This window comes from Salmo trutta, chromosome 15, assembly GCF_901001165.1.
Source record: "Salmo trutta chromosome 15, fSalTru1.1, whole genome shotgun sequence".
NCBI classification, from domain to species: Eukaryota; Metazoa; Chordata; class Actinopteri; order Salmoniformes; family Salmonidae; genus Salmo; species Salmo trutta.
In genome coordinates, this window is record NC_042971.1 from 16,391,548 (window position 1) to 16,418,763 (window position 27,216).

The 27,216-nt window shown below is 43.0% G+C and overlaps 1 protein-coding gene across 1 annotated transcript in view; it reads right to left on the reverse strand.

Annotated features, from left to right (window-relative positions):
- Positions 1-27,216, reverse strand: part of LOC115148555 (follistatin-related protein 4) — a 224,332-nt gene that overhangs the window by 101,467 nt on the left and 95,649 nt on the right. Inside the window, exon 4 of the mRNA XM_029690540.1 lies at positions 25,007-25,249. Within this exon, the coding sequence (XP_029546400.1) occupies positions 25,007-25,249 (243 nt within the window). The remainder of the gene's footprint in view (positions 1-25,006; positions 25,250-27,216) is intronic.

Below are 27,216 nucleotides of genomic sequence, written 5' to 3' on the forward strand. Positions count from 1 at the left end.
TTCCACAAAGCGAGGTCCATACAGAAATTGTTTGTTGAGATTAGTGTGGAAGAACTTGACTGGCCTGCACAGAGCCTTGAACTGAACCCCATCGAACGCCTTTGGGATGAACTGGAACAGCGATTTCGAGCCAGGCCTAATCGCCCAACATCAGTGCCCAACCTCACTAATGTGGCTGAATGTAAGCAAGTCCCCATAGCAATGTTCCAATATCTAGTGAAAAGCCTTCCCAGAACAGTGGAGGCTGTTATAGCAGCAAAGGTGGGACCAACTCCATTTTAATGCCCATTATTTTGTAATGAGATGTTCAATGAGCACGTGTCCACATACTTTTGGCCATGTAGTGTATATACCAATATGTATTTATGATCAATGTTTTGGCATCAATCTGGTGGCAGTTGTGAAAAAAATGTATAGTTGGAAGAGTTAATATAATGCCATTGCTGATTAGATAATTTTTTCATTAATTAGGCTATGTTCTCTTCAACTATATGGTCTATCTACTGGAAACTCATCGACAACATGGACACAGATATAAAAAATGAATTCATTCGCAATGCAGTCGGGATAACAATGTGATTCAGATTAAAAAAATAAATACAATATATATATATATATATATATTATTTTTTCCCATGTTTTTATTCTCCACATTTTCAAACAGTCCATTATTATTTTCCAACCGGGCTATACATTTGAGTGAGGTTTTTTCTTGCCTGAGTAGCCTTGTTTCACTGCAAAAAATAAAATTAAACCATCTAGTGTTCAGCGAAATAACAACACAATGTCAAATTCAGGTAGCCTCGTCAAATAATTAACATCCAATCACATTAACCGTTACTACCTCGTGGGAATTCCGCTAACGGTGCGTATGTAGCCAAACGTAGCTGCTGCTCATGTTGGTATCTGTATTGATAGCGCAACAGCCATGACAGGGAGACATACAGTAGTGGAGTGGTAACGCACGTGCAAGCAGTTGCTCCTGAAGCCACTAGGGTACACTGCAGCATCCACCGAGAGGCTCTTGCTGCCAAAGGAATGCCTGACAGCTTGAAAGACATTTTGGACACTACAGTGAAAATTGTTAACTTTGTTAAACCATTTTAAACCATTAAACTCTCATGTACTCTCGTGTACAGGGACTCTCCGCAACTATTTTCAATGTTTGGGACAAAATTGAGGCTATGATTAAGAAGTTGGAGCTCTTCTCTGTCTGCATTAACAAGGACACTACACAGGTCTTTCCATCATTGTATGATTTTTGTGTGCAAATGAACTCAAGGACAATGTCAAATGTCATAAAGCGATTGATTTGGGTGCGCAATTACGCAGGTACTTTCCCAAAACGGATGACACAAACAACTGGATTCGTTATTCCTTTCATGACCTGCCTCCAGTCCACTTTTTTTTTAAATGTAACCTTTATTTAACTAGGCAAGTCAGTTAAGAACAAATTCTTATTTACAATGACTGCCTACAGGGGAACAGTTTGTTAACTGCCTTGTTCAGGGGCAGTACAACTGATTTTTTTCAGCTCTGGGATTCGATCCAGCAACTCTTTCGGTTACTTGCCCAATGCTGTAACCACTAGGCTACCTGCCGCCCCACTTTCTGCTAGCTGAACAGGAGAGCCTCATCTAAACTGCAACAAGTGGTTCTGTGAGAATGTATTTCATCAGAAGCCACTGACAGATTTCTGGATTGGGCTGCGCTCAGAGTATCCTGCCTTGGCAAAAGACACTGATGCCCTTTGCAACCACGTACCTATGTGAGAGTGGATTATCGGCCCTCACTAGCATGAAAACTAAATACAGGCACAGGCTGTGTGTGGAAAATGATTTAAGACTGAGACTCTCTCTAATATAACCCAACATTGCAGAGTTATGCACATCCTTTCAAGCACACCCATCTCATGAGTTATTCACAATTTTCGATGAACAAATAAGGTTTCATATGTAAGATGGCTAAATAAAGAGCAAAATTATTCATCATTATTATATTATTATTTGTGCTTTGGTCCTATAAGAGCTCTTTGTCACTTCCCACGAGCCTGGTTGTGACAAAAACTCACACTCATACTTACATATGTTTAATAAATGTTGTGGTAGGCTTACAATGATGGCAAAAAACAACATTTGAGAGTACGCTGACCCTGGTGGTAGAGGGGGTACGCAGTTGGAGGTTGAATGTTTGAAGGGGTACGGGACTATAAAAAGTTTGGGAACCACTGCATATATGAAATTTAAAAAAAAATGTATTCAAGTATAAATTACCAAAGTTACGATGGATTGCCATAGATGTTCTGTTAATTACCTGTCACGACTTCTGCCGAAGTCGGTCCCTCTCCTTGTTTGGGCGGCGTTCAGCGGTCGACGTCACCAGCTTTCTAGCCATCGCCGGTCCACTTTTCATTTGTTTTGTCTTTGTTTTCTACACACCTGGCTTCTATTCCCCAATTACATGTTCATTATTTAACCCTCTGTTTCCTCCATGTTTGTGTGCGTGTTTGTTTTATTGTGAAGGCTGTATCTGACGGCTGGTATTATTGTTGCCGGGTTTTGTTATTATGCCCGTTTATTTTGTGGTACTGGTATTTTTCCCACACCATAGTATTGTGTTTATACTGGTGTTATCTTATATTAAATACCTTGTCCACGCATCTCAGCTCTCCTGCGCCTGACTCCTTTCACCAGTTACCAACAGCCTTGACATTACTAAAATTACCAAAAGATTCTGATAACTTTGGTAAATTACCGGTAGCTTTGCAACCATAGTAATACCAGCCACCTTAATTTACCTCCTACTAGAAGTGAGTAATTCATTTCAAGAACGGTGGAGGCTAATGCATTTGGTAACACCACAATGTATCTGATTACTAAGAGGCTGCACTGTGTGCCAAGTCACCCCACGTGTTTTCATACAGTGTCCTATGGCTCGGTAAACAGCATGTTACTGCACATCAACACACCATGCATGGAGAGTGATTAACAAAAAGGTCAGCAATGTTCCACCTCTTAGGTACATCTCTGTGGAAATTATGTGGGAGCATGAAAACAATAACATGCGCTGATAATCCCCAAGGCTAGTCACAACTCCCTCTGTGGCTCTGGATTAGGTCTCAAACTGTTTCAATACTCAGTGATATACTTCACTGACGTAATGGAAAGTCTCTTCCGCTAGAAATACGCGGCTGGCTCGCCCACCCTAATGAGAGCAAAGCCCACAGAGTCACTCCATATTAGTTCTTATTTTGCTTTCTTGATCATTTTGCGGGGATGGAAACAAACAGGAAAATGTCACTCCTCCCAGAGGAGGATATTAGAATTCCATCTCCCAAGGCCTGACACTCCAGAGGAACTATGGGACTAAACAGAGACAGAGGAGCAGCAAATTATTTTCAATTGAGTCAATTCAGGAAGTTACCCAAATTGTCTTAAATCTTTTCTATGACAAAACATTGTCACAGCAGCAAATCATCGTCAGGCAAATGTATAACCATTTATTATCAAACCCCGCTCATTGTGTTCTGCACTCTAAAGTTACCTTGCAAGACTGAAAAGTTAGTAATTGGTCCAGGGACAGGGTTTTGGAGAAAATGATTACATGTAATCAGTTACATTTAATCTGATTACAAAACAACTAACTGTAATCAGTTCTATTTCAAATACTCATTTCAATGTCTCACATTGGGATTCGCTCGGGGGATCACTGGGCTCAAATAACTAATCACACATCATATGTTGAAGACAGACAGGTCGAGTGGCGAATGAGGTTAGCCCCTTTCCTCATTATAAAGGCACTACTCGCCCACATACTGGTCACTCTTGCCTCTTTCTTGTGGAAGAGACTACACTCACTGAAGCTCTCCTCAGCACAACGAGATCCCTGACTTCCTACTGAAGTGTTCTCAGGCGAACCATGAGGTTAACACTGCTAAATGTAGGATCTTGGCTTCTATCAATAGTGTTGAGTACTGACCGAAAGGAAAAGGAAAGCTAACCACCTGCAACACAGTTATCATGCTAGCTCCCTTCTCTTGTCTAGTTTAACCTTCGTTTACTTGTTTGTGTCAACTAGAACGATTGGTTAGCTCACGTCTCCACAGTCGTGGTGGAATACTTACCCGAAGTCTAACTGCCCTCACAAGGTTATTTTCAGCTAGCACTGTGGTAGCTACAGCGTGCCTGAGCCACAAGGTAGCTGCTAGCTAGCTAATCTATTACTAGCCTCGCGGCTGTAGCGTTCAAGCTAGTTTATGCCTATCTAAAGCCCAGGGCTTACACATTGTTTTTACAATCGGCGTCTCACCATCAGCTAGCTCTGTTCTATACAGTGGGCTACTGCTGCCCCATCCCAAGACGAGCTGAGCAAAGCATTGAAACTCCCATGTTCTTGCACTTGTCGTTCCATGGTTGCGTAGTAGGAATTTTACCTTCTATGCATCAATTGCCCGGGAAGGGAACATGCTCAGGAAGCACTCGACAACCCCGAGTCCTATAAGGATTGTAAATTGCTGTCTAGTCGCTGATGTGAGTAAGACCTTTAAACAGGTTAACATTCACAATACAGATTACCAGGACACGTACTCAGAGCATGCGCTGACCAGCTGGCAAGTGTCTTCACTAGGGCTGTTGCAGTGACCATAGTATCTCCACATCAGCAGTCATGACCCCAGTAAAATTCCATGTGACCGTTGAGTCAGCGTAATCTCCTCTTATGCACCTGGACATGCATTGGTAGTACCCAAACTCGCTTAAGAGCATCAGGACGCTAATGGCCTAGTACTCAGTGCGCTACTGTCCTTGTAACCACACTGAAATCAACGCAAATGCAATCAAAAACCCTATCAAACACATCAATAAACAGTATGTGCTTTTAAAACTAACCTCACTGTGATTAATCAACTTGAAGAAAGAAGTTCAATGACAGGTTGAAACTGAGTGGAAAACATGGTCATTGTGGATGTTGTTTCAAAGCCTAAAACAACTAAATGGACAGCGTTTCTAAGGTGATGAATATTTCAAAACACCCATATGCATATTATAGTTCATGCATACATATAGGCCTATCAGCCCTAGCCAGAAAAAAAACCGGAATTAAAATAATGATTGTGCCCTTATACAATACATAGCCTACCGCATATTACACATTGCAGAAAAACACCCCAAAGATTAAACAAATTCTAGTAAGTGTGGACTGTATTGTTATGCGTACTGGATGGACTGGTTAAGTTATGCTACACTCCAAATGTTCTATTCTCGAGTCTGGGAGAGAATGTATAGGCCAAGGCGATGCTGTTGGTTCTGTCGTCTCCTCCCTTTGCCCGGTCTCCCTATGGTCCTACAGACTGAGGAGGCCCTGTTTACTCATGTCTTCCGGCACTACGGGGTGCCTGAGGACATAGTTTCTGATCGGGGTCCCCAGTTCACGTCCAGGGTGTGGAGGGCGTTCATGGAATGTCTGGGGGTCTCGGTCAGCCTTACCTCGGGTTTTCACCCCGAGAGTAATGGGCAGGTGGAGAGAGTGAACCAGGATGTGGGTAGGTTTCTGCGGTCGTATTGCCAGGACCGGCAAGGGGAGTGGGCAAAATTCATCCCATGGGCAGAGATGGCCCAGAAGTCACTCCGCCACTCCTCTACGAACCTGTCGCCCTTCCAGTGCGTGTTGGGTTATCAGCCGTTCCTGGCACCATGGCATCAGAGCCAGACCAAGGTTCCTGTGGTGGACGATTGGGTGAGGCGCTCGAGGGAGACCTGGGAGGCCGTCCACGGGTACCTTAAATGGGCCGAAGGGCGGCAGAAGGCAAGCGCTGACCGCCACCGCAGCGAGGCCCCGGTGTTCGCACCGGGGGACCGGGTCTGGCTCTCGACCCGAAACCTGCTCCTCCGCCTGCCCTGCCGGAAGCTGGGTCTGCGGTTTGTGGGGCCATTTAAAGTCCTGAGGAGAATAAACGAGGTGTGTTATAGGTTACTGCTCCCCCCTTATTACCGTATTAAGCCCTCGTTTCATGTGTCTCTCCTCAGACCGGTGATGGCTGGTCCACTTCAAGAAGCTAGACATCGAGGGAGCCCCGGCGTATGCAGTTCGGTCCATACTGGACTCGAGGTGTCGGGTGAGGGGCCTTCAGTACCTCATGGATTGGGAGGGGTACGGCCCAGAGGAGAGATGCTGGGTGCCGGTGGAGGACGTATTAGACCCATCTATGCTGAGGGAGTTTCACCGCCTCCATCCGGATCGACCTGCGCCTCGTCCTCCGGGTCGTCCTCGAGGCCAGCATTGGCGCGCTGCGGGATGGGGGGGTACTGTCACGACTTCCACCTAAGGTGGTTCCTCTCCCTGTTCGGGCAGCGCTCGGCGTCACCGATCCCTTTTTCCTTTTCCGTTTGTTTTGTCTGTGGTTCTTTCACACCTGTTTAACTGTTCGTCAGGAGCATCATGAAATGGGTTTCCATGGCCTAGCAGCCACACACAAGCCTAAGGTCACCATGTGCAATGCAAAGCGTCGGCTGGAGTGGTGTAAAGCTCGCCGCCATTGGACTCTAGAGCAGTGGAAACGCATTCTCTAGAGTGATGAATCATGCTTCACCCTCTGGCAGTCCAACAGATGAATGTTGGTTTGGCGGATGCTAGGAGAACGCTACCTGCCCAATGCATAGTGCCAGCTGTAAAGTTTGGTGAAGGAGGAATAATGGTCTGGCGTTGTTTTTCATGGTTCGGGCTATGCCCCTTGGTTCCAGTGAAGGGAAATCTTAATGCTGCAGTATAAAATTGCATTTTAGACGATTCTGCAGACGAAGCAATTCCCCTGCAGCAATGTTTCAACATCTAGTGGAAAGCCTTCCCAGAAGAGTGGAGGCTGTTATAGCAGCAAAGGGGGGACCAACTCCATATTAATGCCCCTAATTTTGGAGTGAGATGTTTGACGAGCAGGTGTCCACATACCTTTGTTCTAGGCTTTATTAAAAGTTTACTACTGTACTTATAACAAAATAAAAATATCATGAACACTGTTTACTAGGCAGTCATTTCATACAGCAGTTTATGGTATCCACAACAGTGAACATCATTAGCCATACAATCGGTAATTTGTCTTTGTGATGCCTCCATTCAAGTTGAATAAAAACATCTTATGAAACGTGAAGCTGGTTTTATTATACATGGACATAATAACGTACAGCATAGATATCGGACCTTCACCAGATAGTAGAGCACCAGTATTTGTTGTATTCAAAAAGTTAGATGCTTAAAGTTTAAAGATGAAATCAGAGCTCAGTTTTAGGGATTAGGGATTCGTTCTGCTGTTGCTGATAACCCTCAACATATGAGTTGAGGAACTGGACTTTGGGGATGCAGGCTGCAGACACCTGGGGCAATACAGGGTTACCTCTGAGAAATCCAGTGATTGTATTGGTTCAGTTGCCAATCTAAAGCTCTGCCCCGTGGTCACACATCTCAGCGCAGGCAGAGTGGAAATATTTAATCTGACAGATCACATTTCACAGGATGGCCATGTGTGTATTTATCCAAGTCTGCAAGGTCAGGGATAGAGGAGAACTGGGTCGTGAAACGGCCCTGCATGTTCCCAATTTTACTTCCAACTTTGAGGATGATCAAGTATAATTCAACTTGACACCCATAGAGATAATGTGCGTGGGGGCACAATGACATAACATTTGTTATTTTTTTTTAGCTAAGACAATTTTGTAAAGAGCCTTATAGGATTGTTGTAAAAACAAACAGATGAGTCAATGATAACAATGGGATGAGGAGGTTGAGGCAGAGCGATAGAGTGGAAAAGGCTTTGTGCAGTCTAGCTTTGTCCTTAAGAAGTTCTGATTACAAAACTTACACAAGGAATGTGTGGCACCATTCAAAAGGTTACAGTGCTTTCAAAAAGTATTCATACCCCTTGACTTATCCACATTTTGTTGTGTTACAGCCTAAATTCAAAATTGATTGATATATTTTTTTTCTCACCGATCTACACACAATACCCCATAATGACAAAGTGAAAACATGTTTTTAGAAATGTTTGCACATGTATTGATATTTAAATACAGAAATATATAATTTACGTAAGTATTCACACCCTTTTACTATGACACTCCAAATTGAGCTCAGGTGCATCCCATTTCCTTTGATCATCCTTGAGACATCACTACAACTTGATTGGAGTCCACCTGTGGCCAATTCAATTGTTTGGACATGATTTAGAAAGAAACACACCTGTCTATATAAGGTCCCACAGTTGACAGTGCATGACAGAGCAGAAACTATATCATATCCAAGGAACTGTCCGTAGATCTCCGAGATAGAATTGTGATGAGGCATATACCTTGCCTTCAGAAAGTATTCACACCCTTTGACTTTTTCCACATTTTGTTGTAACACATTTTTTCAACAATCTACACAAAATAATATTATGTCAAAGTAGAAGAAAAATTTGAACACTTAAAAAAGTATTCAATCCCCAGAGTCAATATATGTTAGAATCACCTTTAGCAGCAATTACAATTAAGTCTCTAAGAGCTTTGCACACCTGGATTGTACAATAATTGACCATTATTCTTCTTTAAACTCTTCAAGCTCTGTCAAGTTGAATGTCATTGATAGACAACCATTTTCACGTCTTACCATAGAGTTTTGACTTAAAGCGGCTTGAAAAGCTAACGAGACCACTCAGGAACATTCAATGTTGTCTTGGTAAGCAACTCCAGTGTATATTTGTCCTTGAGTCTTAGGTTGTTGTCCTGCTGAAAGTTGAATTTGTCTTCCAGTGTCTGATGGAAAGCAGACTGACCCAGGTATTCCTTTACCATTTTGCCTGTGCTTAGCTCAATCCGGTTTCTTACTGCCTAGTCCTTACTGATGACGAGCATATCCATAATGTAGCCACCACCATGCTTGAAAATAGGAAGATTGGTACTCAGTGATGTGTTGTGGTAGATTTGCCTCAAACATAACACTTTGTATACAGATCATTACTTTAGTTCCTTATTGCAAACAGCATGCATGTTCTGGAATATTTTTATTCTTTAAAGACTTTCTTCTTTTCACTCCACAATTTTTGTTATTATTGTGGTGTAACTACAATGTTGTTGATCCATCCTCAGTTTCCTCCTATCACAGCCATTAAACTCTGCAACTGTTTTAAAGTTACCATTCACCTCATGGTGAAATCCCTAAACGGTTTCCTTCCTCTCCGGCAACTGAGATAGGAAGGACTCCTGTATCTTTGTAGTGACTAGATGTTGCATCCAAAGCGTAATAAATAACTGCTATGACATGATTTGGCTTGGAAAGGTTTTTTCGCCTGGTCACATACAGCTAATGTGTTGTTCATTGAAGTCGACATGCAAAGGGAAAAGGTAAGAGGAGAAAAAGAAGAGGCGAGAAGGAATGCAACGTGGCTGCTATGAAAGTGAACTGTATTTATCCATCATAAAGGGTCTATTCATTCTGTCGATTCTGTTGAAAAATCTTTCTTAAACGGAAGCAAATGAAACAGGGAAAAAAATACCCTAATTTGTCCACATTCTCATTTGCAACTGTTGGACTAATGATTACACTCCAGACAAGCAAGATGCAGGCAACAGTGTGCAAAGCAGCATTAAATGAGTCACTGTCTGTCATCTCAAATTTCTCTCGACCTGTGTGCACTTACGTTGTAAACTTTCATTCATAGGCTAGGTTGTAGCAACATCATCATGGGTATAAAGAAAATTTGAGTATCATGTAAACTCAGCAAAAAAGAAACGTCCTCTCACTGTCAACTGAGTTTATTTTCAGCAAAGTTAACGTGTAAATATTTGTATGAACATAACAAGATTCAACAACTGAGACATAAACAGAACAAGTTCCACAGACATGTGACTAACAGAAATGGAATAATGTGTCCCTGAACAAAGGGGGGTCAAAATCAAAAGTAACAGTCAGTATCTGGTGTGGCCACCAGCTGCATTAAGTACTGCAGTGCATCTCCTTCTCATGGACTGCACCAGATTTGCCAGTTCTTGCTGTGAGATGTTACCCCACTCTTCCACCAAGGCACATGCAAGTTCCAGGACATTTCTGGGGGGAACGACCCTAGACCTCACCCTTCGATCCAACAGGTCCCAGACGTGCTCAATGGGATTGAGATCCGGGCTCTTCACTGGCCATGGTAGAACACTGACATTCCTGTCCAGCAGGAAAACACGCACAGAACGAGCAGTATGGCTGGTGGCATTGTAATGCTGGAGGGTCATGTCAAGATGAGCCTGCAGGAAGAGTATCACATGAGGGAGGAGGATGCCTTCCCTGTCACGCACAGTGTTGAGATTGCCTGCAATGACAACAATCTCAGTCTCGCTGATGCTGTGGCACACCGCCCCAGGCCATGATGGACCCTCCACCTCCAAATCGATCCCGCTCTAGAGTACAGGCCTTAGTGTAACGCTCATTCCTTCGACGATAAACGCGAATGCGACATCACCCTTTGTGAGACAAAACCACGACTCGTCAGTGAAGAGCACTTTTTGCCAGTCCTGTCTGGTCAGTCCTGTCTGGTCCAGCGACGGTGGGTTTCTGCCCATAGGCGACGTTGTAGCCGGTGATGTCTGGTGAGGACCTGCCTTACAACAGGCCTACAAGCCCTCAATCCAGCTTCTCTCAGCCTATTGCGGACAGTCTGAGCACTGATGGAGGGATTGTGTGTTCCTGGTGTAACTAGGGGAGTTGTTGTTGCCATCCTGTACCTATCCCGCGGGTGTGATGTTTGGATGTACCAATCCTGTGCAGGGGTTGTTACACGTGGTCTGCCACTGTGAGGACGATCAGCTGCCCGTCCCGTCTCCCTGTAGCGCTGTCTTAGGCGTCTCACAGTACGGACATTGCAATTTATTGCCCTGGCCACATCTGCATTCCTCATGCCTCCTTGCATGCCTAAGGCATGTTCACGCAGATGAGCAGGGACCCTGGGCATCTTTCTTTTGGTGTTTTTCAGAGTCAGTAGAAAGGCCTCTTTAGTGTCCTAAGTTTTCATAACTGTGACCTTAATTGCCTACCGTTTGTAAGCTGTTAGTGTCTTAACGACCATTCCACATGTGCATGTTCATTAATTGTTTATGTTTCATTGAACAAGCATGGGAAACAGTGTTTAAACCCTTTACAATGAATATCTGTGAAGTTATTTGGATTTTTATGAATTATCTTTGAAAGACAGGGTTTAGTAGCCTAAACCTATCACTGTTACATTGAACTGGGTGAATGGAATATGAATGACAGTCATTCAACATGCTGTTATAGAAATAATGCCATGCTCATGAAAAAAAGTGTCCCCCCTCATTATAAACGTCACTGACCGCCACTGCTCTGTAGCGCCATCGAGGGCGTTACAGTTGCCATACCAAGCAGTGATGCAGCCAGTCAAGATGCTCTCATTGGTGCAGCTGTATAACTTTTCGAGGATTTGAGGGCCTATGCCAACCTCCTGAGTGGGAAGAGGTGTTGTTGCGCCTTTTTCACGACTGTGCGCCGACCATTTAAGTCCTTAGTGATTTGGACCCCTGAGGAACTTGAAGCTCTCGAACCCGCTCCACTGCAGCCTTGTAGATGTGGTTGAGGCCATGCTGGCCGCTCGTTTCCTGTAGTCCACGATCAGCTCCTTGGTCTTACTGAGATTGAGGGAGAGGTTGTTGTCCCGGCATCACACTGCTAGGTCACTGACCTCCTCCCTGCAGGCTGACCTCCTCCCCCTGAGTCGCTGACCGCCCCCCCTTGAGTCAATGCATGTTAGACTCACATTTGGCAGCGATTACAACTGTGAGTCTTTCCTGTTGACTGTTGCTAGACAACCATTTTCAGGTCTTGCCATAGATATTGTAGTAGATTTAAGTAATACCTGTAACTCAGCCACTCAGGAACATTCACTGTCTTCCTGGTAAGCAACTCCGGTGAAGATTTGACCTTGTGTTTTAGGTTATTGTCCTGCTGAAAGGTGAATTCATCTGCCAGAGGAAAGCAGACTGAAATCCATTAGGATTTTGCCTGTGCTTAGCTCCATTTAGTTTATTTTTTATCCTGAAAAACTCCCCAGTCCTTAATGGTTACAAGCATGCCCATAACATGATGCCACCACCAATATCCTTAAAATAAAACATATATAACAATATAACTCTCAATAAACTATAGAGAGTGTTACGCAGTAATGTGTTGTATTGGATTTGCCCCAAACATAACACTTTCTATTCAGGGAAAAAGGTAATTGCTTTGTCACAGTTTTTGCAGTATTACTTTAGTGCCTTATTGCAAACAGGATTTATGATTTGGAATATTTATTTTCTATAAAGACTTTCTTGTTTTCACTCTGTGATTTAGGTTAGTGTTGTGGAGTAACTACAATGTTGTTTATCCTTCTTCAGTTCTCATATCACAGCCATTATACTCTGTAACTTTTTTAAAGTTACCATTGGCCTCATGGTGAAATCCCTGAGCCTTCTCCTTCCTCTCCGGCAACTGAGTTAGGAAGGACGCCTGTATCTTTGTAGTGATTGGATGTAACATCAAAAACATAATTAATTACTTTACCATGCTCAAAGGGATATTCAATGTCAGCTTTTTTTCTTCTTCACTCATCTACCAATTAGTGCCCTTCATTACGAGGCATTGGAAAACCTCCCTGGTTTTTGTGGTTGAATCTGTTTGAAATTCACTGCTCGGCTGAGGGACCTTACATATAATAGTATGGATGGGTTACAGAGATGAGGTAGTCATTCAAAAATAATTTTAAACAATATTATTGCACACAGAGTTAGCCCATGCAACTTATTATGTGACTTGTTAAGCAAATCTTTACTTCTTAACTTATTTAGGCTTGCCATAACAAAGGGGTTGAATACTTGACTCAAGACATTTCAGCTTTTATTTTTGTATTCATTTGTAAACATTTTGAAAAACACAATTCCACTTTGACATGATGGGTTATTGTGTGCAGGTCAGTGATAAAAACATCGCAATTGAATCCATTTTAAATTCAGGCTATAACACAACAAAATGTGGAAAAAGTCAAGGGGTGTGAATACTTTCTGAAGGTATATATACAAATCTACCTCAGGTCACTTTGCCTGTATTTCCCTGGTTCTCATTTTAGTTAAGCTCTGAAACAATTTCACACAGACTAGGAAATGTCGAGGGAAGCTTGACAGAGTTGCTAAAATACCTGTCTACACATCATTGGGAGAGTGAGAGAGAGAGATGAGAGAGAGAGAGAGAAGGAGAGAGAGGAGAAGGGAGAGGTATTTCCGCTGCTGATAAAATAAGTTACTCACTAATATAAGGGATGCTGGCACACAGTGACTGCATTACCAGATTGCAGTCTACAACACAACTGAGTTGTGAGACATGAATCATTTTTTTACCCTCTGCTCATAATTGAATGGAGGGCCTGACAGGAATGTCATATTCCAGTAAGCTATATGTTTAAAAAGGGTTATATCAAATATCATTTTGCTATTTTATTTGACATTTTAAGAACCCTTGAAGTATCAAAAAAAAAAATTATTTACAATACATTGTTTATGAAAAAGTTTATTTGGCCTCACTGCATATATACTTACTGCATACTGCATATTTACAAAAACATTGAATAACACATTCACTACATGGAACAACAGATAGTCCCCCCAAAAATCTAAAGGAACTTTGCTCTGAAGTGTCTGTCCTATATCTGAGTGATGTAAAATCAGGAAACATTTGTACTTGTTTTAACATATATTTAACCTCTTATTGTTGGCACTAAACACTGTAAATATATACAGTACCAGTCGAAAGTTTGGACACACCTACTCATTCAAGGGTTTTTCTTTATTTTCACTATTTTCTACATTGCAGAATAATAGTGAAGACATCAAAACTATGAAATAGCACATATGGAATCATATAGTAACCAATAAAGTGTTAAAAAAATGAAAATATATTTTATATTTGAGATTCTTCAAAGTAGCCACCCTTTGCCTTGATGACAGCTTTGCACACTCTTGGCATTATCTCAACCAGCTTCATGAAGTAGTCACCTGGAATGCATTTCAATTAACAGGTGTGCCTTGTTAAAAGTCAATTTGTGGAATTTCTTTCCTTCATAACGCATTTGAGCCAATCAGTTGTGTTATAAAAAAGTAGCGTTGGTATACAGAAGGTAGCTCTTTTAGGTAAAAGTCCATACTGTATTAATACTGTATCATTACTTTAAGACATGAAGATCAGTCAATCTGGAAAATTTCAGACACATCTCAACATCAACTGTTCAGAGGAGACAGCGTGAATCAGGAACTTCATGTTTGAATTGCTGCAAAGAAACCATAACTAAAGGACACAAATAAGAATAAGAGACTTGCTTGGGCCAAGAAACGCATACAATGGACATTAGACCGGTGGAAATGTGTCCTTTGGTCTGAAGCCAAATTTGAGATGTTTGGTTCCAACCGCCGTATTTTTGTGAGATGTGAGATGGATGATCTCCGCATGTGTGGTTCCCACTGTGAAGGATGGAGGAGGAGGTGTGATGTTGTGGGGATGCTTTGCTGGTGACACTGTGATGATTTATTTAGAATTCAAGGCACACTTAACCAGCATGGTTACCACAGCATTCTGCAGCGATACACCATCTCATCTGGTCTGCTCTTAGTGGGACTATCAATTGTTTTTCAACAAGAAAATGACCCAACACACCTCCAGGCTGTGTAAGGGCTATTTGACCAAGAAGGAGAGTGATGGAGTGCTGCATCAGATGACCTGGCCTCCACAATCAGCTGATCTCAACCCACTTGAGATGGGTTTGGATGAGTTGGACTGCAGAGTGAAGGAAAAGCAGCCCAAAAGTGCTCAGCATATGTGGGAACTCCTTCAAGACTGTTGGAAAAGCATTCCAGGCAAAGCTGGTTGAGAGAATGCCAAGAGTGCGCAAAGCTGTAATCAAGGCAAAGGGTGGCTACTTTGAAGAATCTAAAATCTAAAATATATTTTGATTTATTTAACACTTTTTTGGTACTGTAATTCCATTCATTTCTTTAAAACTGGTACCTGGGGACCTTCAGACAAGTCTTGTGAGGCCTAGTGCAAAACATCCAACATGTACAGTACGTGTTCATGAGAGTATTATTAGTGTGTAGCCCAAACTGTTTGCACGCTACAGACAGAAGTTGGCAGATCTGCTGTACCGACTTTAGATGAGTCCCAATATTATTGTGGGGGGTTGTAGAGAAAAACGGAGGACACCGTTGTATTCGTGAGAGTCTCCCCGTTACGTTCGTGAGAGTCTCTCCACTCTAGGGGGTTATTAAGCGACGTTTTCAAAGTTGTGCCCAGCAGCTTTAACTGCCATTTGTTTTTATACTGCCATTAAAATGAAGGGGATGGGCCAAATGAATGAATTTGTCACTTCTAGCTTGTTCTGAGGTGTTTGCCAAGAACTTGTAAAGAAGTGCATTATGAAAAGCTGTAAAGCATGTGCATGGAGATAGAGTAAAACAGAAAAACACCTTACTGTTTAAATGCAACCAGCAGAGGAGAGGAATAGATAGTCACTATGACTTAGTGAGAAAGAGAGAGAGAGAGAGAGATTGAACAAATAAAACTACAATGTACACACTACTTATGGGGTTAAAACTTGGGGTACTTTGCCATCGCAAAAAGCACATTAGTTTCCATTAAATACGCCTGATCTATGACACATTAGAAATCTCTTCTGTGCTGGCAGAAATAGGAAGGCATTATTACACTCACACTGAAAGAGATTGAATTCAGAACATTACTGTTTTTCAGTTTACCATACATATCTCAAATTTCAATTACAGCGGCGTATATGAAGGCCAACAGGCAATTGAAAGCAAAACACGGCTGGCTCTATTGTGCTGGATTGGAGAGTTGAATGAAAAAGAAAAGCAGACGAGCGATACCAGTATCTTAACCATGAATACACAGCACACTCGATTTTCAAAAAGTATTATTTTGTTTTTCCCACTGATAGTGAGGGCATGTGTATGGAGTGACAGACAAGGATTAACAGATCTTTGAGGGAGAGAGGGCAAGAAGGATGGCTCCAGAGCTCCAGGGTCTTGGCATGAGGGGAACCAGTGGCAGCCTGTTTCAGGGAGACGCCAGGGGAAAACACCAGGGATGTGTTCCAAAATGCACCCCATTGCCTGTATAATGCACTACTTGCCCACATGGTTCGGGTCAGAAGTAGTGCACTATAAAGGGAACATGATGCTATTTGGGACACAAGACTGGGTCTGGTGTGAACAGTATGTGGGCTGACTGCCTCGCAGCCACTGAGAGGGGTTTTAGCATTAGGCTTGGGCAATATCCAAATGTAATATCATCATACAGTCCTTCTCTCATCCCGGGATTTACGGTATTAATGGCATAGCACACAAGGGGGCGCTAAAAACTCTACTCCCAGAAAGTTAACAAAATTAGCACATACTAATAGCGAAAGCACACAGACGCTGTAAGCTAAATGCTTACGAGCGAAAACGATGATTAACTAATTGCAAAGACAGGCAAATACAGCTCATAAAGTTATACAAGCATAGCTAGTAGATACCAAATATCATTTTTGGTGAGTTTGGACATTTACACGCAAAAGTGAACAAGATAAATTGTGCAACTGATCAAAGTTGTGATGCATGCTTTTCTGAAGGAAGAGCAGCATTTGAACAAGGAGCAGATGGGAGAAGAACGAAGGAGAAAAAAAACTCTAGTAGGAAGCACAAGGACAAAAATGTCAGCTGTACAGATAACTCATCCAGAGCTCTTTGACTTCTGGCAGGATGCCATTATAAGATGTCTGATGGCATACAAGTATAACTTCATCACCTCATGTGTGCCGGACAACAGAGGCTTGCCAATAGAACGCAATAGATATAAAAGCTCCTGCTTTTTCTCCTGTTGTGCTATTTACAAAACAAACATGTGACTGGCTCAACTGTTCTGGAGAATTACGGTAAGCTTCATAATGTAAAATAATGTGACAGGTGAAATGAAGAATGCAATATGCTTTATCTCCTAACGTATTGCACAGGTTGACTGCAGGTATTAACTTAAAAAGTAGCTACATATATTCAAATGTTTTGAAAAACCATTGATGTTACAAACAGAAAGATGGCACAATGTCCCATAAAAGCAGGCTCTTATAGCCTTAAAAGCACCATGTACTGCAAAGCTGTCCCAAGACGTCCATGTTGACCCATAACACTACAATGTCACAGCACAGTCATTTTGTCTAAATGGTGACTGTAAGCGCATTCCGTTCTCCATCTACGGCAGCATACGCAGAGGAGAGATTAAGATATCTGAGCCTGGGAACGGAGCAGGCAGGGACCACTGGGCTGTAATGGCTCTCTAGTCACAGTATACGCGAATGTTCACCAGCATGTACAGCAGTCAAAAGACCTTTCTATTTTCATAGGGGAGAGTGATGTTTATGAGGCACTCCACTAATGGAGGAGCTGGGGACATTTCTATCTGGGACAGGGCAACCATTTTCACACAGAAAATACTACTTTCATATAATGAATCTGTGGGGAGGAATCAACTTAATGAGGTGGGCATGTGTTCGTGACGAGGTTTTCAGAGGAGGTGGGCACGTGTCCGTGGGGGACTGGAGGTGTTCAGAGGAGAACTGAGAAGGATGGGAATTGTTAGAAGGCTCGTTAATAACAAAACTGTAACAAATAAAGTGCTGTCAAGGGAGGCCTGGGGTATGGCCACATCACACCTGGCTAGCAAAACACTTAACAGTCCGGCCCTGATTAAGAATAAGTAGGGATGGAACTTTCTCAGGCAGTTGGACGTGCCCTACACAACTTTACAACATCAGTGGCATGGTTAGCTTAATATTTGTAAGTCACATCACATTGACTTCGCAGTGAATGACTTTGTGTACGTCCCAAATAGCACTCTGCTCCCTATGTAGTGCACTACTTTTGATGAGGGGCCCATAGTGCAATAATATTTATGGCTAGCCATATCTCCCTGGCATATTACATCATTTATGCAGCAGCATATAAGACATTTATGGACTCACCTTGTGCGCGGCGGTCCTTCATTGGCAAATTTTGTCATCAAAGAAAAAGATTTACAATTCCGAGTTGGATGACCGTTCAAAACGTATTTTCCCAGTCTGACTTCCCAGTTGCAATGCTTGCGGTTAGCCACTGTCACCGATTAATTCCAAACAACTCATTGTTGAATTTGCGATTTCCAACTTGTTGTGTGATGTTTATGTCCAATGGTCAATGTGCACCGATATGTTTTATCGATAATTTATCTTCATATGACGAGGATTAAAAAGGATTTGCCAGTAGATTGTCGACTTGATTTATGATGATGACTGCTAGCTAAGATTTTGAAAGTAAGATGTTGACATGATCAGTCCAATCAAAGCTACTGTACATATAATGTGATTTGACGTCATTTGACGTCCTTGAACCTTCTTGGAAGGGCACTTCTAATGTAACTCTATGGCAGCACCCAAAGGGCTCACATTCTTGATGTCTACCCTTACTAAAGTCTGGTGACATAGTGTCCCCATGAGTGACAGAATACTGAGCCAATCACGGTGCAATGCTCCTATTTTCTGCTGGCCTGCCCCACCACCACAGAAAGGACTGAGCTAGGTTGAAACACTTGCATTTTGGAGCTGCCTGTTTGTATGCAGCTTTATTAACTCAATGATATATATACTGCTCAAAAAAAGGGAACACTTAAACAACACATCCTAGATCTGAATGAAAGAAATAACCTTATTAAATACTTTTTTCTTTACATAGTTGAAGGTGCTGACAACAAAATCACACAAAAATAATCAATGGAAATCCAATTTATCAACCCATGGAGGTCTGGATTTGGAGTCACACTCAAAATTAAAGTGGAAAACCACACTACAGGCTGATCCAACTTTGATGTAATGTCCTTAAAACGAGTCAAAATGAGGCTCAGTAGTGTGTGTGGCCTCCACGTGCCTGTATGACCTCCCTACAACGCCTGGGCATGCTCCTGATCAGGTGGCGGATTGTCTCCTGAGGGATCTCCTCCCAGACCTGGACTAAAGCATCCGCCAACTCCTGGACAGTCTGTGGTGCAAGGTGGCGTTGGTGGATGGAGCGAGACATGATGTCCCAGATGTGCTCAATTGGATTCAGGTCTGGGGAACGGGTGGGCCAGTCCATAGCATCAATGCCTTATTCTTGCAGGAACTGCTGACACACTCCAGCCACATGAGGTCTAGCATTGTCTTGCATTAGGAGGAACCCAGGGCCAACCGCACCAGCATATGGTCTCACAAGGGGTCTGAGGATCTCATCTCGGTACCTAATGGCAGTCAGGTTACCTCTGGCGAGGACATGGAGGGCTGTGCGGCCCCCCAAAGAAATGCCACCCCACACCATGACTGACCCACCGCCAAACCGGTCATGCTGGAGAATGTTGCAGGCAGCAGAACGTTCTCCACGGCGTCTCCAGACTCTGTCACGTCTGTCACGTGCTCAGTGTGAACCTGCTTTCATCTGTGAAGAGCACAGGGCGCCAGTGGCGAATTTGCCAATCTTGGTGTTCTCTGGCAAATGCCAAACGTCCTGCACGGTGTTGGGCTGTAAGCACAACCTCCACCTGTGAACGTCGGGCCCTCATACCACCCTCATGGAGTCTGTTTCTGACCGTTTGAGCAGACACATGCACATTTGTGGCCTGCTGGAGGTCATTTTGCAGGGCTCTGGCAGTGTTCCTCCTGCTCCTCCTTGCACAAAGGCGGAGGTATCGGTCCTGCTGCTGGGTTGTTGCCCTCCTACGGCCTCCTCCACGTCTCCTGATGTACTGGCCTGTCTCCTGGTAGCGCCTCTATGCTCTGGACACTGGACACTGACAGACACAGCAAACCTTCTTGCCACAGCTCGCATTGATGTGCCATCCTGGATGAGCTGCACTACCTGAGCCACTTGTGTGGGTTGTAGACTCCGTCTCATGATACCACTAGAGTGAAAGCACCGCCAGCATTCAAAAGTGACCAAAACATCAGCCAGGAAGCATAGGAACTGAGAAGTGGTCTGTGGTCCCCACCTGCAGAACCACTCCTTTATTGGGGGTGTCTTGCTAATTGCCTATAATTTCCACCTGTTGTCTATTCCATTTGCACAACAGCATGTGAAATTTATTGTCAATCAGTGTTGCTTCCTAAGTGGACAGTTTGATTTCACAGAAGTGTGATTGAGTTGGAGTTACATTGTGTTGTTTAAGTGTTCCCTTTATTTTTTTGAGCAGTGTATATTGATATGTGACACGTATTCATGCCAAAATAACATGCAAAACAGGCATGCAAAACAGGCATAAATAAATATATATATACATATTTCATTTTATTTATTATTTGCAAAACATGTGGAGCTTAAAACAGCTGGGGCTCTGCCCTGAAGGACGGGTCACCACTGAGTATAGTAATGTGCATTTTAGCCATATACTTCAAAGTTTTTCAGCATCATGTACATTAATGGCTGTGTACAGTGTAAGGAGTCTTTTAGACCTCTACTTCCCGCTGTGAACCCGGGTGGCCCTGCAAGTGGCTGGCTGAGGTTTACAGGGCGTGAACAGTGCCTGAAACCTATCTCCTCCTCCAAAGCCAAGTGTTTCTGTAACTGAGCTAATGGCCTCAGACACAAGGGGCCAAAGATCAGCGGTCAATAAGACAGACACTGAAGGAAAGAGTGTCCACACTCTGGGCACAGGGTACAGTGAAAAAAGCAGCTTTGATGGCTAATGCAATAACCACAGCCAGACATCAAACCAAGCGGAACGATAAGAGCATTCAGATACTGAAAGCTCCAGGACTGAGAGAAGATGAACAGAGGAGGAGGAGTTTAACCTCCATCCAACGCCGGCTGCCCTAATTTGTCTGACGTGTGACGTGTCCGATTGATCATTATCAGGAATCGCGAGGAGCGGCGATGGCCCCTCAATTGCTTGTCTCTAAATTCGGCCTGACCCTGTGTGAGTCATTTTTAAATGCAATCTACAGTTTATATCTGGGGACCAAAATAGCTCCCTATTCCCTATGTAGTGCACTACTTTTGACCAGGGCCCATATCAATGTAGGGAGGATGGTGCATTTTTGGGTCACACCCTGTGGGTTAGTTGTAACGTCACTCCGTCTGCATTGGAAGTCCTGCGAGCATCGGATTGGGCTGGCTAAATGTGAACAAGCACTCTGTCGGTCAGCCTAGCAGCTTCAGAGACCTCCCACTGGGCTGCAGGAGAACATGCTGTGCTTTGTTGTGCTCAGCTTGCCACTTTGCAGTCAGTCAGGAGATGAAAGCTATTCAAATAATTAGCCATTTTAGTTATGTTTGGAGTGTTCTAGAATAATCAGCCATGGTAGTTATATTAGTTCTGTTTGGAGTGTTTTAGCGAGTGTTGTTTTAATCAAAGGATAGATCAGGAAATGGGCCTGACCCAGGATGTTGTTCGACGTTAATCAGAAGTGAAGACAAGGGAAAACAAAGTTGTTATCTTGTTTGTATCAATTTCAAAACAAGCAAAGGGTTTGTGCTATAGGGTAGTTTGCCGACCAGTTTTTTAATTGTGTAATGGCTCTGTGGGTGTCTGGTGTCTGCGTGTGCTCACAGGTGTTTAGAGTGCCTGGACGTATTTGGAGGGAAAGGAGATTGCTGATGATTTATTGTATTCCCATCAGCTACAGTTTTCGTTGACATACTCAAGTAAAGTCACAACGGAATTGAACAAAAGCCTTAGCCAGGATTCCATAGGCATTTCTAGAGCCCTCCACAATCGTATCTCCAGCTTGTCGCAGGCCATGAACCAACAGCCAAAGGCTTACATCAATACTATTGAGTAGATTGCAGGCTGCAATCTCTTCCTATTGACATCAAAAATGGGTTGAAAAAGGGTTGAAAGAGTATTTCTGTGTGGGAGGAACAGCAGAATAAGGTGGTAAGGGGAGGAAGCCCTTAAGCTTTTTCCTATACCTCCTTCTCCACCTTTTCTCCATCCATAAGGAAAGCTATGGTAAAGCTACACGTGGGTTTGGTATAGTTTTCTATAGACAAGGGACTGTCATTCCAATCCTCTTCTCCCTAACTAATCTTGTCCATAATCAGTCCATCCAGGATTTTGCGATTCTGCTGCTAAACTGACCGATCACCGCAGCACAAAAAAAGGGCTTTTAATTTCAACCAATCACCCCACATTTAATCACCCCACATCACCCCAATCACCCCCTATCCACATCGACCGGACAGCAGTGGAGAAGGTGGAAAGTTTTAAGTTCCTCGGCATACATATCACTGAAAACTGAAATTGTCCACCCACACAGACAGTGTGGTGAAGAAGGCGCAACAGCGCCTCTTCAACCTCAGGAGGCTAAAGAAATGTAGCTTGTCGCCTAAAGCTCTCAAACTTTTACAGATGCACAATTGAGAGCATCTTGTCAGGATGTATCACAGCCTGGTACGGCAACTGCACCGCCCGCAACTGCAGAGCTCTCCAGAGGGTGGTGCGGTCTGCACAACACATCACCGGGGGCAAACTACCTGCCCTCCAGGACACTTACAGCACCCGATGTCACAGGAACGCCAAAAAGATCATCAAGGACAACAACCACCTGACCCACTTCCTGTTCATCCCGCTATCTTCCAGAAGGTGAGGTCAGTACAGCTTCTATCTCAAGGCCATCAGACTGTTAAATAGCCATCACTATCACAGAGAGGCTGCTGCCTGCATACAGACTTGAAATCATTGGCCACTTTAATAAATGGAACACTAGTCACTTTATTAATGTTTACATATCTTGCATGATTCATCTCTTATGTATATACTGTATTCTATACTATCTATTGCATCTTAGTCGATGCCACTTTGCACATCCACATGTTTATATATTCTTATTCCATTCCTTTACCTAGGTTGTGTGTATTAGGTATTGTTGTAAAATTGTTAGATACTACTTGTTAGTTATTTCTGCACTGTCGGAACTAGAAGCACAAGCATTTCGCTACACTCGAAATAACATCTGCTAAACACGTGTATGTGACCAATAAAATTTGATTTGATTTGATTATTTACACACTCCCCCCCCCCCCCTTGTCAGCAAATTTGTGACAAAATATTATTTCTATTTTTTGCCTGCAAATATCAATGCCGCGAAGGGCATAATACTCAACCATTTAAAAAGGTTATTGGAGGACAGCTGGTTTCCAGTCATCATTTGATAGAGGAATACATTTTTGCCCTGTTTTCTGTCTGCAACTGAACCCTTCAATCCCATGCTGAATATCTTGTGGTTATTCATCAAATAAACACCTGAGTCTATTTCTGTGTGTTTAAGTACTGATCATTTTATAACAGTAGTGAAAGTTTGATAATGACCATTTGAGGTAATAATGCTGTATTAAAATACATGACCTAATTCAGCAGACTCTATAATATTCCCCCCCACACCACTCTTTACACAGCAAGGTAAACAAATACGTCTTCACTGACATTTGAGCGTCTTCCGTTCCCGCTGGCTTGCGGTGAAATGGTGATCAAGTGTAATGTGGCGATTGAACACCTGCCTAATTTGGATTAAGCATGCATGGCAGTGTCTGCCTGGGATCTCTGGCGCTCTAATGTGAAATGACAGAGCATTTCTACACATTCACTGCTCATGCATAAGCACCTCTCTTAACTAGCCCGGTCCCAGCATCGAATGACACCACTGTAAACGATGTGCTGTACACTGCTACTCACTTCTATTTATATCAGCATAAGGCCAATAATTACTGCATATAACTGTCCCAGTCAACATTGGACATTAACTTAAGAGTAAAGAGGGATGTTGCCCCCTCAGCCAGAGTCATGAACACATTTTTGTAGCTGGTAAGGACTGAATGAATGCTACTTATTGGTATTCAAGAGGAAATTCCTTTCACCACAAGAAGTTGTAAACAGCATGACACAGCCTTCATCATCCCATGTATACTTTGCTTTGTATGGAAAGCAGTGAACAGTATTAACAGGCAGTAAGTAGAGTGGCCATTTACCGACCCGTAGCTAGGACCTGATGGCAGGGGGTCGAAGCAGTGATGGAGTGGGTGGTCTGCATTGTTGATAAAGTAGGCGTTTTGGTTGAATTGCACATTCGTTCAGGAGGGAAGGGACTGGGAGTCCAATGATTATCGATGCAGTATTTGTAATCCGTGGTAATTTGTTATGAATTGAAGCTGTCAGCAAACTGAAATTGCAGATACTACTGTTTAGGTTTGACAGAAAATTTGTTTTTGTCAGATATTACTGGGATGCTTATGCAATACTTTGAATTACATATGACAACTTAACATTAACTTCAAGAACATTTCCAATGTACAAGTCTACCATTTGGCTTACATTACCATTGTTAATGATTTAGTGGGCTTTGTTCAGTTTTAGAAATGTTCTCAATGAATTACTTGAAATAAACCCTAATAGAGTATAAAAGCATGTATAAGCTGAATATAACCTCAGAGACTGCTTCCGTAAAACGAGGCCCCATCTGTCAGTGAATTGATACGATTCCCAGGACAATCTTGACCCTGTGCCATAGCCCTGAGTGCCAGGACACAGACAACATTATGAATGTTGCACAAATTATTTCCCTCTTTCATTTCTTTAATGCCCCATTTGTTTGACTCTGTCTCTATTGAACGAAAATTCCAGTCATAAATTCTAGTCAGCCCTCACCGTTTTTGTTTGTAATTTAGGGAGGAATTATGTGTCCTCAACTGACATAATTAGCACAACTTCTAGAGAATATTTTGTTTGTGACTCGCAGTCTCAGTTTGTGGATATGATTGTCTCCCAGCTTTGGGTTTTAGAGTTCCTTTGATTCATTAAACAAAAAGGTATCTTTGCAATTTGACTTGTTTGGTATCAGAACATCAGCATTTCCAAATAACAAGATTTCCATTAATAACATCAACACAGTGTGGAGATGTGGTTCTACCTTTGAAGAAGCAGTCCTTGCTGTGCACCACGTAGATCCGTCTCTTCTGCAGGCAGGCGGTGCGGTACACCTCACAGTGGTTCTCGTAGAACCTTCCATCGGAGCCGCACACCGGCACAAAGGTGGGTCGACACTTCTCCTGGCACACACACTCTGCCCGGCCCGTCGACTCCAGCAGCACACACTGGCGGCCCCTCCCACAGTTTGTCCTCTTGCATGGCCCTCCGTTTGACCCAGAGTGGACTGGAAGAAACACAGAGAGAGAGAGAAACCAGAGTTTAGGTTGGAAGAAACAGAGACAACCTGGAATAAACATTCAAAAAGAAACCCAAGGTTGGTAAAATGCCAGTAGACTATCATACTAAGACGATCCAGTAAGAAAAGATAGGAAGGATGGTTGGATAGGTTGTGTTGGACAGAATATTAATCACTTTGAACACCTGTTGTCTGCTTTCTAAAAGGAAAGTGAGAAAAAAAACACCTTGTTTATTGAAGGCGCTGGTTGCGCCAGGTTGTCTCTGAGTGTATAAGGATGTCCATTACATTTCTCAAATGTCAGGTAAATTAAAATCTTTCCTGTCATGTTGTCAGGTGCCAATTTTTCCTAAAGGAAACTCTGAAATGTCATATTGTTTTTATTAAGATTTTGTGAGGGCATATTGTTTTTATAAAAAGAATTGTGATTTTCCATCCAGGTGGACTCATGCTCTAAGACTATCAGTAACATTTCAACTATCTACTAACCTTAACCCTAACCCTTATTCTAACGCTAACCTTAGCAAGCAGTTGCTTATCAACAGATAGTACAACCATCTGTAGAGCATCTACAGATGGAAAATCTAGACTATCCAAATAAAATGTGACCCAATATTACACACACACACACAAACACACTTAAACTTTCTGTGAGATCAACAGAGATTGTACCTTACCCTTTCTTACATGTCCTTCCTAGCACCTGTCAGTCCTGAACCCCTCACCATGGAGATCCTCCCACTCCCTTCTGATTCAATCTATTTGCATTTAAAGCAGGGAAAAAGCTGCTGAGACTTGCAGCCACTCCACCTTGGATTGATCTTGCTAGGCACCAGGCCCTAGAAGGGACCACTCCTGGAGAGATCTCAGCTGGGATTTATGGGGGCTGGGTTTGGAGTATAGGTGGCCGCTAGATTGAGGTTAGGAGCTAGGCTGGGGGAGAGAGGGGAACTGGATTGGTTTTAGCAGCATGGCTGGGGGGAGAGAGGGGGGCTGTGCTGAAGATAGCAGCACTGCTGGGAGAGAGAGGGTAGCTGGTCTGGATTAGCAGCTATAGGCTGGGGAGCATAGTCATAGACTAGATGTAACATAGTAAATGTAAATCGGGTACACTCAAATGAGTATAATATGTTTGGTATGTTTACATAAGACAGAAGGTTACTTAAGTAGGGTGGTTGGTTGGCGTGGATGGGTAGGCATATAACGTGAACGTCTAGCAACCCAAAGGTTGCACTTTCAAATCTCATCATCTCAATCTAATAGCTAATTAGCAACTACTTAGCATGATAACTAACCCTTCCCCTTTCCAGCCGGAACATTCTACTTTTGGATGAATAGTTATGATGGTTACAGTGGCTTGCGAAAGTATTCACCCCATTGGCCTTTTTCCAATTTTGTTGCCTTACAACCTTTAATGAAAATTGACTTTTGGAGATGGAAAATATTTTTTATTGTGAAACAATAAACAAAGACTTGAGCGTGCATAACTATTCACCCCCCCCCCCCCCCCCACTGCAAGTCTCTTGGGGTATGTCTCCATAAGCTTGGCACATCTAGCCACTGGGATTTTTGTCCATTCTTCAAGGCAAAACTGCTCCAGCTCCTTCAAGTTGGATGGGTTCCACTGGTGTACAGCAATCTTTAAGTCATACCACAGATTCTCAATTGGATTGAGGTCTGGGCTTTGACTAGGACATTCCAAGACATTTAAATGTTTTCCCTTAAACCACTCAAGTGTTGCTTCAGCAGTATGCTTAGGGTCATTGTCCTGCTGAAAGGTGAACCTCCATCCCAAGCTCAAATCTCTTGAAGACTGAAACAGGTTTCCCTAAAGAATTTCCCTGTGTTTAGTGCCATCCATCATTCCTTCAATTCTGACCAGTTTCCCAGTCCCTGCTGATGAAAAACATCTCCACAGCATGATGCTGCCACCACCATGCTTCACTGTGGGGATG